Source organism: Rhinoraja longicauda, chromosome 6 (assembly GCF_053455715.1).
Source record: "Rhinoraja longicauda isolate Sanriku21f chromosome 6, sRhiLon1.1, whole genome shotgun sequence".
Lineage (NCBI taxonomy): Eukaryota > Metazoa > Chordata > Chondrichthyes > Rajiformes > Arhynchobatidae > Rhinoraja > Rhinoraja longicauda.
In genome coordinates, this window is record NC_135958.1 from 19,205,857 (window position 1) to 19,224,048 (window position 18,192).

Below are 18,192 nucleotides of genomic sequence, written 5' to 3' on the forward strand. Positions count from 1 at the left end.
TCATTCTTTAAGACCATAAGACATTGGAGCAGAATTAGGCCATTTGGTCCATCAAGTCTGCTCTGCCATTCAATCATGGCCAATCTTTTTTTCCCTCTCAACCCCATATTCCTGCTTTCTCTCATAACTTTTGACGCCCTTACTAATCAAGAACCTATCAATCTCCGCTTTAAAAACACCCAATGACCTGGCCTCCACCACTGTCACAATTCCACATTTAAAAACAAAGTTGGAGAAAAAGGGATAATAAGACAAGATAAAGCACATGTAATTCTTCCTTGAATCACATACAGTAAAACTCAGTAAATCGGGCTGCCTCAGGATTTTGCGTGTGCCAGACAACAGATTTTCTGGACGATTGGACAGTTGGCCTATTAATACTTAACACTTATCTCACTTAATCTTTGAAGATGACACAGTAGTATAATAAACTTAAAAATGAATCTGGTGGGTGTAAAATAGGGAGAGTGCGGGCACTGGGGTCCCATCTTGGCCTCTAAACAAAATAATTTAGATCCTCTGTCTTTATTTAAAATTAAAATCTCTGCACTTAACCTGTGTTTCAAAATTTTAATTTCACTTTCTGCAAATGTAATTTTAACCTCTTCCTTTGGACTCCCTGGTTTCGGCTATGCTTGTCTTAATCAGAATGCTTCAATCTGATAAACTGCATTTTCCCCAAGTGCCACACATCCAAAATCCAATGGAAAGTGCCACTTCAGAAGAGATTCCCAATGACAGGAGGTTTATACTTGTCAGATCTTGTGTGGGCAGCTATCAGAGAGAGATGTGTTAACAACAAGCAACATTACTTCATGTTGACTGCAAAAAGGAGACCATCAATGATCTGAAAATGGGGAATGATTTACCAGCCATTACAAGCACAATTTTATTTCATTTCAAACTTCCAGTATCTATAATATTTGGATTTTTGTTGTTGTTTTTCTAAAAAGATACACAAAGGATATTCTGGATGGAAGATTTTTTTTACAAGAAAAAACAAGTGATTTATTAATTATTTTGATTAAAAAGAAAGCATCTTTTAATCATGGTGCTGGAGAAGCTCACCCATTTCTGCCACTATTGCAGGCATAAGAAACACAAGTTAAACGTGTTTTTGGATGTTTTAGACAGCACAGACTTCAGGTCAAAGGAGCAAGGTTGTTCCACATTAGGTTGAAGCTACAGTTAAAAAAAAAATCTGCCTCAATGAAGCAAGAAGACTCAATGAAGTGGCTGGTATGTTCATTGTTTTTATGTTATTACACGAAGATAAGTTATCGTGATTAAACTACCGAGTTGGAATGGAACAATTATCCTGTGCATTTTATTGTGGAATAAAGTAGTTTAACAATATGAATCATACCTCACACCATCTCAATGTTAACACTGTTCAGTGTCAGAAAGATTGATGAATTATAAAGGCAAAAGGCAGAGATATTTGGTTCAAGTCATGAGAGGGTTTCCTTATTGTTTACTTGAATTCAGGTAGTGTAGAAGTGAATATAAGCAACATGACTCAATTCCCATGAATCTTACAAGCAGGGCAGATGTAAATGAAGCCTATTGGACCAACTGTTTATGCCTAATTCACAGCATTAAATTAGCAGTTGTATGAGTAAGGATGATTACATTGTCCCATAATAACAGCTATCTTTGTCTACAGTGGGAGATGGCCCTTTGTGACTTCTGCTAATGTGGGTCACTGTTGCACACAACCTGCCACATGGTTTTGACAGAGAGAGGTCATGGTTCAGTAGTATGGAGTTGTAAGATGACTGCAGACAAAGTTCATAGGCTTTACTCACACACACACAAATATGCATACACTTCCCTGCACACTTTTCCATAGCAGCACAACCTTTCACTCTTTCCCCAATCCCTTCCTTTCTCCGCGTTCCTCTAAATAATTCAAAGCTGAGAACAGCAGCTCCTGTCTGCTGACAGCTTAATTCATTTATATGCTGAATATTAGACGGATAGGGAAAAGACTGAAAATTTATTTGATATCAGACTGAAGAGCATTATTATGACTGCTTTTCAGTGAATACATTAGTGTTATGAAAGGGCGGGGACCATTTTTCATTATGTGATTAAGTGCTGGAGGAACTCAGCTGATTGTATGGAATTTGTACGTTCTCCCAGTGACCTGCGTGGGCTTTCTTTAGTAAAAGTTGTAAATTGTCCCTAGGGTGTGTAGGATAGTGTCAGTGAGCAGGATCGCTGGTTGGCGCGGACTTGGTAGGCCGAAGAGCCCGTTTCGTGCTGTATCTCTAAACTAAACCCCTTCCCTCACACCCATCCAGGGGTCCCAGCAGTCTTTCCAGTTGAGACAGGTTCATGTGCACCTCTTCTAACCTCATCTGCTGCATCTAGTGTTCCCCATGTGATCTCCTTTACATAGGCTAGACCAAACTCTTGAGCATGTTCTGCCAAGACCTACTGATCTCCCAGTTGCTAACCATTATTACCATTCTTTTCTGGTCCTCCTCCAGAATGAGGCCACAGCAGACTAGAGGAACAGCAGCTCATATTCCACTTTAGTAGCTTACAATCTAACAGTATGAACATTGAATTCTCAATTTTTGAGGTCTCGTTTGAAGAGACTCTGCTTGATTTAGCAACGCAGATATCATAAATAACAAGCAACTTAGAGTGCAAAAGAGTGGCTGGAGCTTTATCTATTTTGACATTTATCAGTTACTTTTTTCCATCCTGTTTTGCACAAGGACCAGCCCCCTGGGTATTTGTAAGAACTGGCAACTGGTCAGTTCAGATCTGCTGGCAAAACAACCAATGGTGTTGGAAGGCGAAGCGTCTTCAAGCAGTAAGCAACGATGTTCTGAAATTTACCGTGTGCATGGGTTATTAAAAAAGATTCTATTGTGACTTTATACATGGGTGTCCAAACTGAAAAACATTCCAGGCCAACAAGTTAATAGAGCTAGTGAATGGGGATAGTGAACCGATTGCCCTATCAAAAAAGGCAACGTTTGCAATTGGCTAAACGGACCCTTTCTGCGCTGTATGGATGGTTCCATGCATGTTCAATTGGTGAAAGGGGATAAGGGGATAAGGGGATAAGGGGATAAGTCACTCTACACTTCCATCCCCCACAAGGATGGTCTCGAAGCCCTCCGTTTCTTCCTCGACCGTAGAACCAGCCAATCCCCATCGACCAACACTCTCCTCCGCCTAGCAGAGCTGGTTCTTACCCTCAACAACTTCTCCTTTGACTCCTCCCACTTCCTCCAAACCAGAGGCGTAGCTATGGGCACTCGCATGGGCCCTAGCTACGCCTGCCTCTTTGTCGGGTACGTCGAACAATCCCTGTTCCAGACGTACACTGGCCCCATCCCCGAACTCTACCTCCGCTACATCGACGACTGCATTGGTGCTACCTCTTGCACCCATGCAGAACTCACTGACTTTATACACTTCACCTCCAATTTCCATCCTGCCCTTAAATATACCTGGACTATCTCTGACATCTCCCTCCCGTTTCTGGACCTCACCATCTCCATCACAGGAGAAAAACTAGTGACGGACATTTATTACAAGCCCACCGACTCGCACAGCTATCTGGACTACACTTCTTCCCACCCGGTCCCCTGCAAAAAGTCTATCCCCTACTCCCAATTCCTCCGTCTACGCCGCATCTGCGCCCGGGATGAGGTGTTTCAGACTAGGGCTTCCGAGATGTCCTCGTTTTTCAGAAAACGGGGCTTCCCCTCCTCCATTATAGATGAGGCTCTCACTAGGGTCTCTTCTACATCCCGCAGCTCCGCTCTTGCTCCCCATCCCCCCACTCGCAACAAGGACAGGATCCCCCTCGTTCTCACCTTCCACCCCACCAGCCAGCGGATCCAACATATCATCCACCAACATTTCCGTCACCTACAACAGGACCCCACCACTGGCCATATCTTCCCATCCCCTCCTCTCTCTGCGTTCCGCAGAGACCGTTCCCTCCGCAACTCCCTGGTCCACTCGTCCCTTCCTACCCAAACCACCCTAACCCCGGGCACTTTCCCTTGCAACCGCACGAGATGCAACACCTGTCCCTTTACCTCCCCCCTCAACTCCATCAAAGGACCCAAACATTCTTTCCAGGTGAGACAGAGGTTCACCTGCACCTCCTCCAACCTCATCTATTGCATCCGCTGCTCTAGATGTCAACTTATCTATATCGGCGAAACCAAGCGCAGGCTCGGCGATCGCTTCGCTGAACACCTGCGCTCGGTCCGCATTAACGCAACTGATCTCCCGGTGGCCCAGCACTTTAACTCCCCCTCCCATTCCCAGTCTGACCTCTCTGTCATGGGCCTCCTCCAGTGCCATAGTGAGGCCCGCCGTAAATTGGAGGAGCAGCACCTCATATTTCGCCTGGGCAGTTTGCAGAACGTCGACTTCTCCAACTTCAGATAGCTCCTCTGTCCTTCCCTTCCCCTCCTCCTTCCCAGAGCTCCCTCTATCTTCCTGTCTCCACCTATATCCTTCCTTTGTCCCACCCCCGACATCAGTCTGAAGAAGGGTCTCGACCCGAAACGTCACCCATTCCTCTCTCCCGAGATGCTGCCTGACCTGCTGAGTTACTCCAGCATTTTGTGAATAAAGGGGATAAGGTAGTTGTTGGTGTATTTCCGGTTGGATAAAGGCCTTACACAGTTGCCGATTTTGCTGCTTAGCATGCCTGTCTAATCCCATGTTGTCATTTTACTCATTGGCTCCTCCTCTTTAGGAAGGTCTGGCCAGTTTGGCATGCTCACTACACTTGATTGAACTGGAGTAGGTCCAGACAGATATCCTGCTTTAATAACCTTGGCCGACATTTCCTTTCCTCAGTCTGAGCATGCTGTCATCAAATGAGTTAAAGATCATAAACACTGGAAACTGGTTTATTGCCAAATCCAGTTTTGTGTAAGCCAGGGCCATCAGGTGTAATTTACAGCTATAGTTATAGGGAGAGGTTGGATAAACTGTTTCCCAAGAGCAAAGGAGGCCGAGAGATGACCCGATAGAAGTGCAGATAGGGTAGATAGTCAGAATCTTTAAGAGGGCTCAGGTTTAAGGTGAGAGCAGGAAGTTTTAAAGGGGATTTGAAGGAAAAGTTTTTGTTCAAACAAAAAACGGTGGTTCATATACAGAACTCACTGGCAGAGAAGGCTCTGGAGTCAGATACAACTCCAGAGAGATACAACTTAACATATACATTTAAACAGACATTTACATAGGCAAGGTCGAGAATGATACAGACCCAGTGCAGGCAAATGGAATTAGTAGAAGGGTCTCGACCCGAAACGTCACCCATTCCTTCTCTCCCGAGATGCTGCCTGACCTGCTGAGTTACTCCAGCATTTTGTGAATAAATCGATTTGTACCAGCATCTGCAGTTATTTTCTTATATATTAGTGTTTTATTTAGTTTAGTATTGTCACGTGTATCAAGGTACAGTGAAAAGCTGTGTTGGGAGGAACTACAGATGCTGGTTTAAACTGAAGACAGACACAAAAAGCTGGAGTAACTCAGCAGGTCAGGTAGCATCTCTAGAGAAAAGGAATGGGCTACATTTTGAGTCGAGACTCTTCTTCAGACTGAGAGTCAGGCGAAAGGGAACAGGATATAGATGGTAAAGACAAATGAATGGAAAATATGCAGAAAGCAATGATAATCAAGGAAATATGGTCCATTGTGGGCTGTGGGATAGGTGAATACAAGTTAATACAGACAGTGGAACTTAACAGAACAACAGTAAAAGTAGTATAACGACTAGGGTGGGGGAGGGTCGGAGAGAGAGGATACAAGTGTTACTTAAAGATAGAAAAGTTTTGTTGTGTGCTATCCAATCAGCAGTAGGACTATTCATTATTATAATCGAGCTGTCCACAGTGTACAGAAGCAGGATAACGGGAATAACGTTTAGTACAAGACAAGTCCAGTAAAGTCCAATTAAAGATAGTCCGAGGGTCTCCAATTAGGTAGACGGCAGCTCAGGACTGCTCTCTTGTTGGTGATAGGGGTGGTTCAGTTGCATGAATGACAACTGGGAAGAAACTGTCCTTGATTCTGGAGATATGCATTTTCACACTTCTGTACCTCTTCCTGATGGCAGGGGGGAGCAGAGGGAGTGTCCAGGGTGAGACGTCCCTGATTATGCTGGCGGCCTTGCCAAGGCAGCGTGAAGTGTAGATGGAGTCAATGGAAGGGAGGTTGGTTTGCGTGATGGTCTGAGTTGCGTCCATGATTCTCTGCAACTTTCATGCTGTCTTTGATGGAGCCATTCCAAAACCATGCTGTGTTGCATTCCGATAAAATACTTGCTTTGACACATCAGTAGAAGTTGGCAAGTGTTATTGGGGACATGCTGGAGACATGAATGGCCTGTTTCTTCACTGCATGTCTAACTCTAATTCTTTGACATTTTCCCTTCAGCTTGTCTGTTTTGTGAACACTAACCTGCGCAAAGCAGTTATTCACAGAAATCAATTAACCTACCAGATATCTTTTGGATGTGGGAGAAAACTATAGCAACTGAGGAAGCCCACTTGGTCACAGGGAGAACATGCAAGCTGTTCACAGAAACTACCTTGGGTCAGGATCAAACTCAGGTCTTCATAAGTTCTTAAGTTATAGGTGCAGGAGGCAGCCATTCGACCCATCAAGTCTACTTGGAGCTACAAATTGGTGACTCACACTGCTGCATCACCGTGCACTGCTGCATCACCTTCTCTCTATGCTGAGAACTATATTCTGCATTCTCCCATTAGCTCTATCTATTGTACTTGAGTTGAACAGATTACATTCGTGTACGGTACATCTGATCTGTTTGGATAGCATGCAAAACAAAGCTTTACGCTGTACCTCGAAACATACGACAATAATAAACCTAAACCTAACCAGCATTTTATCTGCTGCACCACAGCATTGATAAGTTGAATAGCCAGTCTTTTTGCCAGGGTAGGGGAATCTAAAACTGGAGGACATAGGTTTAAGGCGAGAGGGGAAAGATTTAAAAGAAACTTGGGGGGGCAACTTTTTACGACAGATGGCCAATTATTTCAGCATGGACGTGGTGGGTCAAAGAGTCTATTTCTGTGCTGTGCTCTTTCTGAATTACAAGACTCTATCTGTAAGTCTCAAAATGCTGACCTTTTCAAATAACTGAGCATTACAGCTATAATAACTTGATCTTAAAATTAATTAAATCCAAATGTTTCCAATTATTATATTACCAGGATATATTTATTCCCATCATTTCTGAGCTGATGAAAAGGAATTTAGTAGTAGCATTACAAAGAAAACCAGTGTGTCAGGAATATTTTAAGACTGGTATTTTCCATTAGAACTAAGTTTCAAAATATGTTTTAGATTTAGGCACAATTTCCATCTCAACATAATTTTAATGTTATGCTACGTACAAGATGCAGAACTGGATGCTATTTAAGAGATGAATTATAGGAATGATTATTGTAAAACTAAATATGATGGTTGATTTGCAGAGACCAATTGCTGAACTTGACACAGATAATATCCGAGGTCAGAATTGAACCTAGTTCACTGGTGCTGCAAATCAATAGCTCTTTCTTCTGCTGCATTGTGCTTTTGCTTCCATATGAAAAAAAAATTGTTAGGGTAAGTATCCACATAATTGTCTTATAAGAAAAGTCACTAACTTAGAGAAGAAACAAAACAGGCAGTTAATGCATTATAGTCACGAAAATATAATTTCAACAGCAGGACAAAAGGTTCGCACAGATCACCAGATACAAACAATATGCAGGATTCTCCCAAAAGATATGGGCGGCACACTGTCCACGGTTAGCATAGTCGCCTCACAGTTGCAACGATCTGGGTTCATTTCTGATCCTGGATGCCGTCTGTGTGCATGTTCTCTCTGTGAATGAGTGGGATTCTCCTGGGTGCATCGTTTTCCTCCCACATATCAAAAACATGCTTGTTGGTAGGTTAATTGGTTACAGTAAGTTACCCCTAGTGCTGATGGGTAGAAGGAGAATAGGGACACAGCTCAGAACAGAATGCTTGTTTCCAGCAACCGATGTTGGGGATTCACACAATATGGTTTTCCAATGTAACTGGCTAAAAGTAAACGGGCTTTAAATGCTGGGATGCTGCGCTGGGAGTGGTCACGGATGGTGGTTCCCTTATCATTAATGAATCTGGAAGACTTTGAACACAAGGAGCAGACGTTTTCCACTCAGCCCTCAAATCTATCCTACCATTCATCATAATCATGTCTGATCTCTTCCTCTTCTGTACCCCATAACTCTCAATTCCCTGATCTTTCAAAAGTATAATCTTCCTCCAAGTAAACATTTAAAATCATCTATCTGCTGACCCCTTTTGCCCTCCCAATTTCCTTAAACATGCTCTTCTTCCAAAACCCCTCCAGATATACACTTGATCCCAGTTTCCAATACCTGTCCCATGCCTCATTTTTCTTGACCAGAGCCTCAATGTCTCTCATTATCCAAGATTCTTTACACCCCAATGCCTTGCCCTTCACTCTAACAGGAACTTGCATGCCCTGAATTCTTGTGATCAGTTTTAAAATATCAGTTTCCTGACACCACCAGAAGTGCACCAACCAGAAAAGGAAAAGCATCCCACTTTCTGGACGTTCTTTTCCCCGCAAAGAACCTATTCCAATCAACTGAAGCAAGTTCCTGACTATTACTATCAAACTTGGCTTACCCTAATTCAGAACTCGAGGATAGATACAAAATGCTGGAGTAACTCAGTGGGACAGGCAGAATATCTGGTGAGAAGGATTGGGTGATGTTTCAGGTCATGACCCTTCTTCAGAATGAGCACGACAGAACTCGTGGGTCTGCCCTGTCTCTATCCTTTTCCTTGTGGTAATGTACAGGAAATGTTAATAATTATAGAGTGATACTGTATTGAAACAGGCCCTATGGCCCAACTTGCCCATGCCGGCCAACGTGTCCCAGTTACACTAGTCCCATCTGCCTGCGCTTGGTCCATATCCCCCCAAACCTGTCCTATCCATGTACCTGTCTAACTGTTTCTTAAATGTTGGGATAGTCCCAGCCTCAACTACCTCCTCTGGCAGCTTGTTCCATACACCCACCACCCTTTGTGTGAAAAAGTTACCCCTCAGTTTGCTATTAATTCCCCTACTCTGGGCAAGAGATTATTTGCATCTACCTGATCTATCCCTCTCATGATTTTATACACCTCTATAAGATCACCTCCATCCTCCTGCACTCTAAGGTATAGAGACCCAGCCTACTCAACCTCTCCCTCTAGCTCACACCCTCTAATCCTGGCAACATCCTCATAAATCTTCTCTGAACCCTTTTAAGCTTGACAATATCTTTCCGATAACATGGTGCCCAGAACTCAACACAATATTCTAAATGCGGTCTCACCAATGTCTTATACAACTGCAACATGACATCCCAACTTCTGTACTCAATACTCTGACTGATGAAGGCCAATGTGCCTAAAGTCTTTTTGACCACCTTATCTACCTGCGACTCGACCTTCAAGGAACCATGCACCTGCACTCCTCGATCCATCTGCTCTGCAACACTCCCCAGAGGCTTACCATTCACCGTGTAGGTCCTGCCCTTGTCTGACGTCCCAGAATGCAACACCTCACATTTCTCTATTAAATTCCATCAACCATTCCTCAGCCCACCTACCCAATCGATCAAGATCTTGCTGCCATCTTTCACAACCATCTCCACCATCTGCAAAACTACCTACCTTTGTATCATCGTGTCCAGCATTTACAGTAATTGCCTGTATCCCTTAACTGCTTCCTTGAACGTGCAGTTTATTCATCCTTTTCATATATTCAAACCGAAACATTAACTCTGTCTCCCTTTCCACAGGTAACTGCTCAACCTGCTGAGTGTTTTCAGCACTTTCTCGTTGTAACTACACTAAATCTGGTGTTGGAAACTTTCTCCCAATTGAGTAGAAATTTAAATAAAGACGTAAATGAAACTGTAAATTGTCATGAGCATTAAGATGGAGAGACGTTGAACATTTCACCTTACCTATCCCTCTCTTCAATATAAATGCATGACCACTGCCTGTACAGACATCTTTTCACCTTGTCGCCACAATGTTGACCTTTCCCCTTCCCGGTTGGTGACGTAATCGACGCTGTCGTTGGAGTCCAGCCCGAAGGCGGCTCTACCCGCATGCGCACATGCATTCCGCGTCGGCATGCGCAGTGGCGGGGCGTCGGCATGCGCAGTGGCGGGGCGTCGGCATGCGCAGTGGCGGGGCGTCGGCATGCGCAGTGGCGGGGCGTCGGCATGCGCAGTGGCGGGGCGTCGGCATGCGCAGTGGCGGGGCGTCGGCATGCGCAGTGGCGGGGCGTCGGCATGCGCAGTGGCGGGGCGTCGTCTGTTGTCTGGCGGACTCTGTTGCGCCGCTTTGTCCTTCGAACAACGGTCCACACGCTTTACTGCCCTCCTTCTTTCAGCAATAATTGAACCCCCACCGGCCCCTTCCCTGGGATTTAAAGGGTAGTTTATATCAGTCTCCAGAGCAGTTCCAACTCAGTTTTCCCCTGAAAAACATGAGATCGTGGGGGCATTGTTTCTGAGGTAAAATGTGTCTACTAAATAAATCCGTTTTCAACAAAGCACCAAAAGAGTGACATTTTATTACATTTGTTGCGCCCTCCCCTCAAAGGCTACGGCGAGAGTTGTTAAATGGATGGAGACGGGGTCCCCCGTGCGCGTGCGCTGGCCGCGTCAAACACGATGGGAGTTGTAGTTCCAAACGGACTGTCATTAAAACGAACGGCAGAACATTAAATATAAACTACAACTCCTAGCAGGCCCCGCGGCTCATTCAAACCGTTGTGTGAATGTCTCCAGTTGCCCCCGTGGACTGGTGATGGTAATAGGGGGTTGTGGTTCGGAGGTGGTAGGAGAGATAAATCATTGCCAGAAAGAGAGAATCGGCCCTCACAGTCCACTGGCTGCAGGAGAGTGAGAGAGAGCGAACAAGACGCCTCCTTCCCGCGCCCTCTACCTTTCAGAAAGGAGCCAGATTACCATCACTACCACTCACAGCCTCCGATCAGAGTGCAGGCTCCTGAAATCGCCGAGACCAGCAATAAATACCATCATCTTCCAATTCAGTAACATTCCGTCTATTGGCTTTGCCTTTGTTACTGGAGCACGCCAGAAGGGTAAGTGCTGTGCGTGGACTCAGCCTTTTTCAGAATCTGGCAGTGAGATGTTGCTACATTTGATGCATTTTGGTGTTTCTTCATCAAGTAAGCGTTTCAGTAATAGTTTATCCCATTCCGAGCCACACTCGGGGATTGCGATTTACAAATGGAATCCAGAGTTATCAACAGCTTGGTTTAGTTGTATTGAATTCGAGATACATCAGAGCCAGGAGATTTTAAGCGTCGAACTTTGCTGCAGTTTGTATTTAAATTTAAATGCTGTTGATAAACTCCCAGTAGTTTCAACTTTCTCCTCCCACTCCCCATCATCTGCAAATTAAGGCGAGCCTTAATCACAGCTGCGTTCAGATATGTGGAATTAGAATCGCCAAGCGAGTTGAAAACAAGAGGTACTTTCTGGGGAATGTGCGATTTGTTTTAATGTCTCTTTATTAGATAAAATAAATCAGAAGTTTTTTTTTTTTTTAATAATCTTGTTTTCAATAATATTGTCTCAAGGTACCGTTATAAAATTTGGACGCACAACATCTCTTTCTCGCAACGTGTTTTGTAGATGTGTTTCGTTTAAATCTATCAAGTTTAAAGAATAGATCCTTAAGAATTAAGACTTCGTGAAACGTAATCCAAGTTGGTCTATGATAATTTTGTTTGAGATAAATAATTGTAACTCGTCCCAGTGAATGAAAATGGTCTGGTTTTCAGGCGTATAAACGTGTAACGTTAGATTTTTTTTTAAATCACAGCTCCTGTAAATAGATATTCCGTCACGAACAACTAAATAAACATTAACTTCCTCAGTCCATTTCATATAAGGTTTGTGTTTTAGAAGTTGGAGTGTTAAAAGGTAGAGAATAATCGGCAAAGGAATAAAAAGCCAAAATATGTAGTCAGAACAATGGAATACATTGAACAAGAAGCAGCTTGGCTTAGTTGTGAGTTGAGTTAGGTTTCCAGTTCTGGGTAACATTCGTGACATTAGAAAAGCCATGTCACTAAGTGCAGTTGCCTGACTAGCTTTAAAAACATTGAATGATAAATAAATAATACAGATAATACACGATAATAAATGATACAGACCATACAACCAATGCAATCATGATAATATAGCCATGATACTCATGAAGAGCGAGTATTGGCTGAAAGAAGGTGAGTTAGAGGGAACGGAGATGTAAAAAGAGTGCAAAAAGGTTCAAGTCATTTACAAATTAGCCCTAAAGTAGTTGATTAGGTAGTAGATAAAAAATAAGTGCAGCTGCCACGGAACGGCCCTTGTTGAGGAAGTGCCTTGGTGAGTAAAATGCTAGTCTTTGGCTCAAGAGTCTTCGGCGAGGAGATTATGCTCATAGATGGAGAAGGTGAGAGGCACAACCAATTGGGATTTGTCTACTGAAATAATGGCAGGCAACTTGTTGCAGTGCGACTCTTGCAGGATCTGGGAAGTCAGGGACACTGCTGGTGCCTCTGACAACTGCACCTGTGGAAATTGTGTCCAGGTGCAGCTCCTGAAGGACCGTGTTAGGGAACTGGAGCAGCAGCTGGATGATCTCAGGACCGTCCGGGAAAACAAAAGCTTCCTGGACAGGACCTACAATGAGGTGTTACACCAACGCTATAAGAAGAGCGAAGGTGGATGACGATGAGGAAGGGAAGTAAGAGTGGAGTGCAGGAGACCCCGGTGGCTGTACCTATTGAAAGCAGGTGCACCATCTTGGAAGCTGTCGGGACGGACGACACTTCTAGTCCGAGCGGCGGACATGTCTTTCAATCAAATCCTGGTGCTGAGGTGCAACCTGAGAGACCTACATCGGGTAACTCTGTAGTGGTAGGTGACTCAAAAGAGAGAGGTACAGACAGGAGGTTCTGTGGCAACAGGCGAGACTCGAGGATGGTTTGTTGCCTCCCTGGTGCCAGGGTCGAAGACATCTTGGACCGATTGCTGGGTATCCTCAAGTGGGAAAGGGGGCAGCCAGAAGTGGTTGTGCATGTCGGCACAAACGACGTCGGGAAGAAGAGGAAGGAGGTTCTGCAATGTGAGTTTAGAGAGTTAAGAAGAAGGCAGAAAAGCCGGACCTTAAGGATGGTTATCTCTGGTTTGCTTCCAGTACCTCGTGCTGGTGAGAGCAGGAACAAGGAGATAGGGGATCTGAATGTGTGGCTGAGGAGCTGGAGCAGGGATTTAGATTTATAGACCACTGGGATCTCGTCTGTGGTAGGGATGACCTGTACAAAAGGGACGGGTTGCACCTTAACTGGAGGGGGGCCAACATTCTGGCAGGCAGGTTTGCTAGTGCCACATGGGTGGGTTTAAACTAAATAGCGGGGCGGGGGGGGGGGGGAGGTCGACAAATTGGAAGTATAAGGATGAAGTTAAAGGGAAAGAGAGTACAGGAAAAGTTATGAAAGAAACCCGAATTAATGGGACGGAAAGTTCAAGAAGGGATAAGAGAGTAAGGTCAGGTGAAATAGGAACCGGTGTGAGAGGGGAGGTGAATACCAAATTAAAAGTGTTATATATGAATGCGCAAAGTATAAGAAATAAAGTGGATGAGCTTGAGGCTCAGTTAGAGATTGGTAGGCATGATGCTGTGGGAATTACAGAGATATGGCTGCAAGAGGATCGGAGCTGGGAACTGAATATTCACGGTTGTACGTCCTATCGAAAAAGACAGACAGGTGGGCAGAGAGGGTGGGGTAGCTCTGCTGGTAAGGAATGAAATGCAGTCCTATGCGAGGGGTGACGACCCGGAGTCAAGAAAATGAAGACAACGGACTGTACATAGTGATCAAGACTCTGTTTTTGTTGCTTCATATATTATATATTATCAAAGTTTAATGGTAATTCAGAATAAGAAAACATAAAAATCTTTGTCCTATTCTAAGAGAAGAACCTTCCTCAGTTAATATTAATACCCTAACGCAAATAACTCTAGAGCAAATATAACCTGGCTATGACCAAATTGATTTTTTTTGTTGCTTGTGTTAGAGGTCATGGGATTGTACACTTTAGAAAAAGCTCCTTCATCCCACCATGTCAATGCCGACTACCATGCCTGTCGTGATATCACAAGTCTTGTATTAAAAGCATTGACCGATGAAAGCAAGCCATTTAGATACACCACTTTCACCACCATGTCTACCTTTGTCCCTGGTTTCAGGGAGCTATGTATTTGTACCCTGGATGTGATGTCTCTGTTCAATAATGCACTCTAGGGCAATGTATCCTTGGTCACTACGAGGTGACTGTATTTCAAAAATACCTACACTTCTGACATCCTGAGGTTATACATGATGCAAGTATTTTTCGTTGTATTAGCTTCAAATTCTGTACATTCAAATTTAAACAATAAGTGAATGTGAAATAGCTAGGGAATTTAAAGTACTTAATGAATGCAGTTGCACCAATTTTGACAGTGTTATCTCATTAAATGTTCTTAAACTTGCTTCAATATGCTGGAGTTCAGAGGGGAACATTACCAAAGGTTCTTGTTTCTGCTTAGTTTTAGGCAATTCTGATTGGAAATGGCTAATTATCAGCTGAATGTGATGTCTTAACATTAAACCATTGAACCTGATTTTATTCTAAAGATTTAGCATCCCAGAAATGGCTTTTCTCTTTGCTGTGTGTCCCAAGAAGCAATCAATGGATTTTAGTGAGAAAGAGAACTTCCCTCCTCATCGCTACTTCTACTTGCCCTTAAAAACACCTTCTTGCCCTTATGCAAAAGAAGGGTCCCGCCCCAAAATGTCACCTATCCATTTCCTTCAGGGATGCTGCCTGACCCTCTGAGTTCCCCAGCGCTGCGTTATTTTTGCTCAAGATTCCAGCCTCTGCAGTTCCTTGTGTCTACTTGCCCTTGTGTATTTTTTCTTCCAGCTTGAGTGCTACTTTATAATTGTGCTGCAGCAATTACAAAGAGGCATCAACTGTATTTTTGCTTGAACAAGGAATAGAAATTAAAATATCTGGTGACTCATTATGATTATTATCAAGATTATGAGGGGAATGTAGAATGATAATACTTGAGCACTCATCTAAAAGTTATCATGTAGTTACGACCTACAAGTTACATCAGAATGCTTCATCAGAAGTTTGTCTCAACAGTTCACATTTTCTGCTCAGTCTTTATTAAATAAACATTTCTGAAATTCTGACCCTTTGACTTATCAAAAGTGATAGTCAAAATCTCCATTTTCATTTTGCTGATGGCTTCTTTCTTGTCACAAAAAGGAGGCCATTCAGTTGAATCCGTGCAGAGCAGTCTCGTCAGTCCTAATCCAACTCTCCTTGTTTCCCTGTGGGCCTGCAACCTGTTGTCTCTCTCAGGCCCAGCAACTCTCCTTTGTTTCTTTTGCCACCTACTTACACCATGGGCAATTCACAGTAGCCATTAACATAACATTGCATCTTTTGAGATGTAGGAGGAAAGTGGTGCTCCAAATAGAAACTGGCACAGTCACAGGGAGAATGTGCAAACTCCATTTGGGACAGTGACCAAGATCAGGCCAGACTCGGGATCCCGGAGCTGTGAGGCACAAGTGCTGACTGCTGTACAACTATACCCTTCAATGAATTATAGCACTGAATACAATTTGCTTGATCATGTGATTGCCTGTGATTTTATCATTCATCCGGTCAGATGTTTTAGAAACATTGAAGCAGTATTATGTGCATATATCATATCATCATATCATATATATACAGCGCGGAAACAGGCCTTTTCGGCCCACCAAGTCCGCGCCGCCCAGCTATCCCCGCACACTAACACTATTAACACTATCCTACACACTAGGGACAATTTTTTTACATTTACCCAGCCAATTTACCTACATACCTGTACGTCTTTGGAGTGTGGGAGGAAACCGAAGATCTCGGAGAAAACCCACGCAGGTCACGGGGAGAACGTACAAACTCCTTACAGTACAGCACCCGTAGTCAGGATCGAACCTGAGTCTCCGGCGCTGCATTCGCTGTAAAGCAGCAACTCTACCGCTGTGCTACCGTGCCGCCCTTTCCACCATGGCAATCTTCCACCACATTGTCACTCTTTCCACCATGGGCAATCTTCCATTCAACAATCTTCCAATGTGACGTTAGTAAATCAACGGTAGTAACTAAGGCAAATGGCAGTTTTAAAATATTTAAACTTTTGTTAAGCTCTTACTGTATATCATTCCTGCAAAAAGTAATTCATTTGCATTTCCAGAAAACTCTTTGAATAAATCATTACATTTAACTACATTTATGGTTCATGATCCTTGATGTTCTCTTTGAATATTTACATTTTGTTTAAACTGTGACTAGTTAATAGCACCACCTTATTTAATTAAGGCAAATGGTTTCAAAACATGAAAAATAGAGGCATTGGGGTGACTTGTGAACTGTGCTATGTCAGCCAATCCATAGTGCATTTTAATCATCCCCTGTAACTTCTATTTGGGGAGGGAAGGGTGGGAAACATTTAGATTCCTTTCCTACTTTTACTGACTCTTCCTAGAAATGGATTTGGCTGTTGATACTTTGGGAGTGAATTTATTTATGACTATTTGGTTGGGATGAAATTTGATCGGTTGTATCACCCGAGATCAGGAATTCAATCTGCAAATTGTCTCATAATTGTGTGCCATGCTAGTTAGTGTAAAGAAGCTCATCAAGAGAGTTATACTGATGGCTTTTTACCACTTGATGATGAATTATACGAATAAAGTGGGCAGCACAGTTATGCAACTGGTAGAGCAGCTGCTTCACAGCACAGAGACGTGGGTTCAATCCTGACCTCGGGTGTTGTCTGTGGGGAGTTTGCACATTCTCCCTGTGACAGCGTGGGTTTCCTCCGCGTGCCTCTCACACCATAAAGAAATGCGAGTTCATAGGTTAATGATCTCTGTAAATTTCCCCTAGTATGCAGGGAGTGTGTCGAACCTGTGTGTGAACGGGTGATCAATAGTCGGCGTGGACTCGGTGGGCCGAAGTGCCCGTTTCCATGCTGCATCTCCCAACTCTAAACTAAAATAAAAACATGTTGAATGGGGTCTGTTGAACTGTATAATGCAACTGATTTATTTTGTCCCTGGCAGAAATAATTAGTGAATGCATCCATTCACTATATGCATCCATTGCATCACAGAGCATAGTGACAATTGCTGAAGGTAATTTTGATTATGTCTTGAATTGGACAGAAACAGAATAGATTGCAACTTGTGGAGACAACAGATCAATGCATGTGAAATATAGACACAAGGAACTGCAGATGCTGGTTTACAAAAAAGACAGCACTAGAGTAACTCAGCAGGTCAGGCAGCATCTCTGGAGAACATGGATATGTGGTGTTTCAGGTCAGAACTCAAATAGCTTCTTTGTGCCCAAAGATAATAGAGGAGCAAGATAGACCACTTGACCCTAAAAACCATAGTATATCATGGCGCCATGGCGCCATGTTAGTAGGCAGAAACTTGCTGAAACATTTTAAAAGAAAAATAACAAAAATCTGTGAATTGATAGATGAGAAATATTCTGCATTTTAATGGTATCATCACACATACTGTTCCCCCAAAACACTGATTACATTGCGAGAGGCATAACGAACGGCGGGTTTTGCCTACTAAAATGGTGGACGTTACGCTCCTTTGCGTACTACACCTCAGTATAGGCAATTTAATTAATTTTTTTTATTTAATTTAAATTTTATTTGTCATATGTAGGTTGGCACAGGGTCAACGGTACAATGAAATGTATTTGACAAGACAACGGGTCACCTCAGCAGTAATATTCCAAGGATAAATAAGATAAAAAGACATTAGTAAGATAATGGAGTGATCATCTTGTTCCACTAGTATCTTTGTTTGTGCCAGTGTAATTTCAGGAGAATCCTGCAGCAGGTGTAATCTAATTGGAACAAGTGATTATTTTCTTGTTCTTGCCCCAGGGTATGTGAATTCTCAACTACATGGTTTGTTTTGGAAAATTATATTCTAAATCCTATTTTATGTGTTTT

The 18,192-nt window shown here is 43.2% G+C and overlaps 2 protein-coding genes across 3 annotated transcripts in view; one reads left to right on the forward strand and one right to left on the reverse strand.

The window, feature by feature from the left end:
* Positions 1-10,195, reverse strand: part of fcsk (fucose kinase) — a 134,284-nt gene extending 124,089 nt beyond the window's left edge. The window contains 1 exon segment of the mRNA XM_078400619.1: positions 10,047-10,195. Within this exon segment, the coding sequence (XP_078256745.1) occupies positions 10,047-10,195 (149 nt within the window).
* Positions 10,196-10,891: 696 nt separating this feature from the next.
* Positions 10,892-18,192, forward strand: part of st3gal2 (ST3 beta-galactoside alpha-2,3-sialyltransferase 2) — a 140,231-nt gene continuing 132,930 nt past the window's right edge. The window contains exon 1 of one of the 2 annotated variants that reach the window (XM_078400622.1): positions 10,892-11,197. The gene's annotated coding sequence lies outside the window, so the exon portion shown is untranslated. Of the gene's footprint in view, positions 11,198-11,416; positions 11,590-18,192 lie in introns of those variants that run through there. The other variant, XM_078400623.1, reaches the window with a different exon arrangement.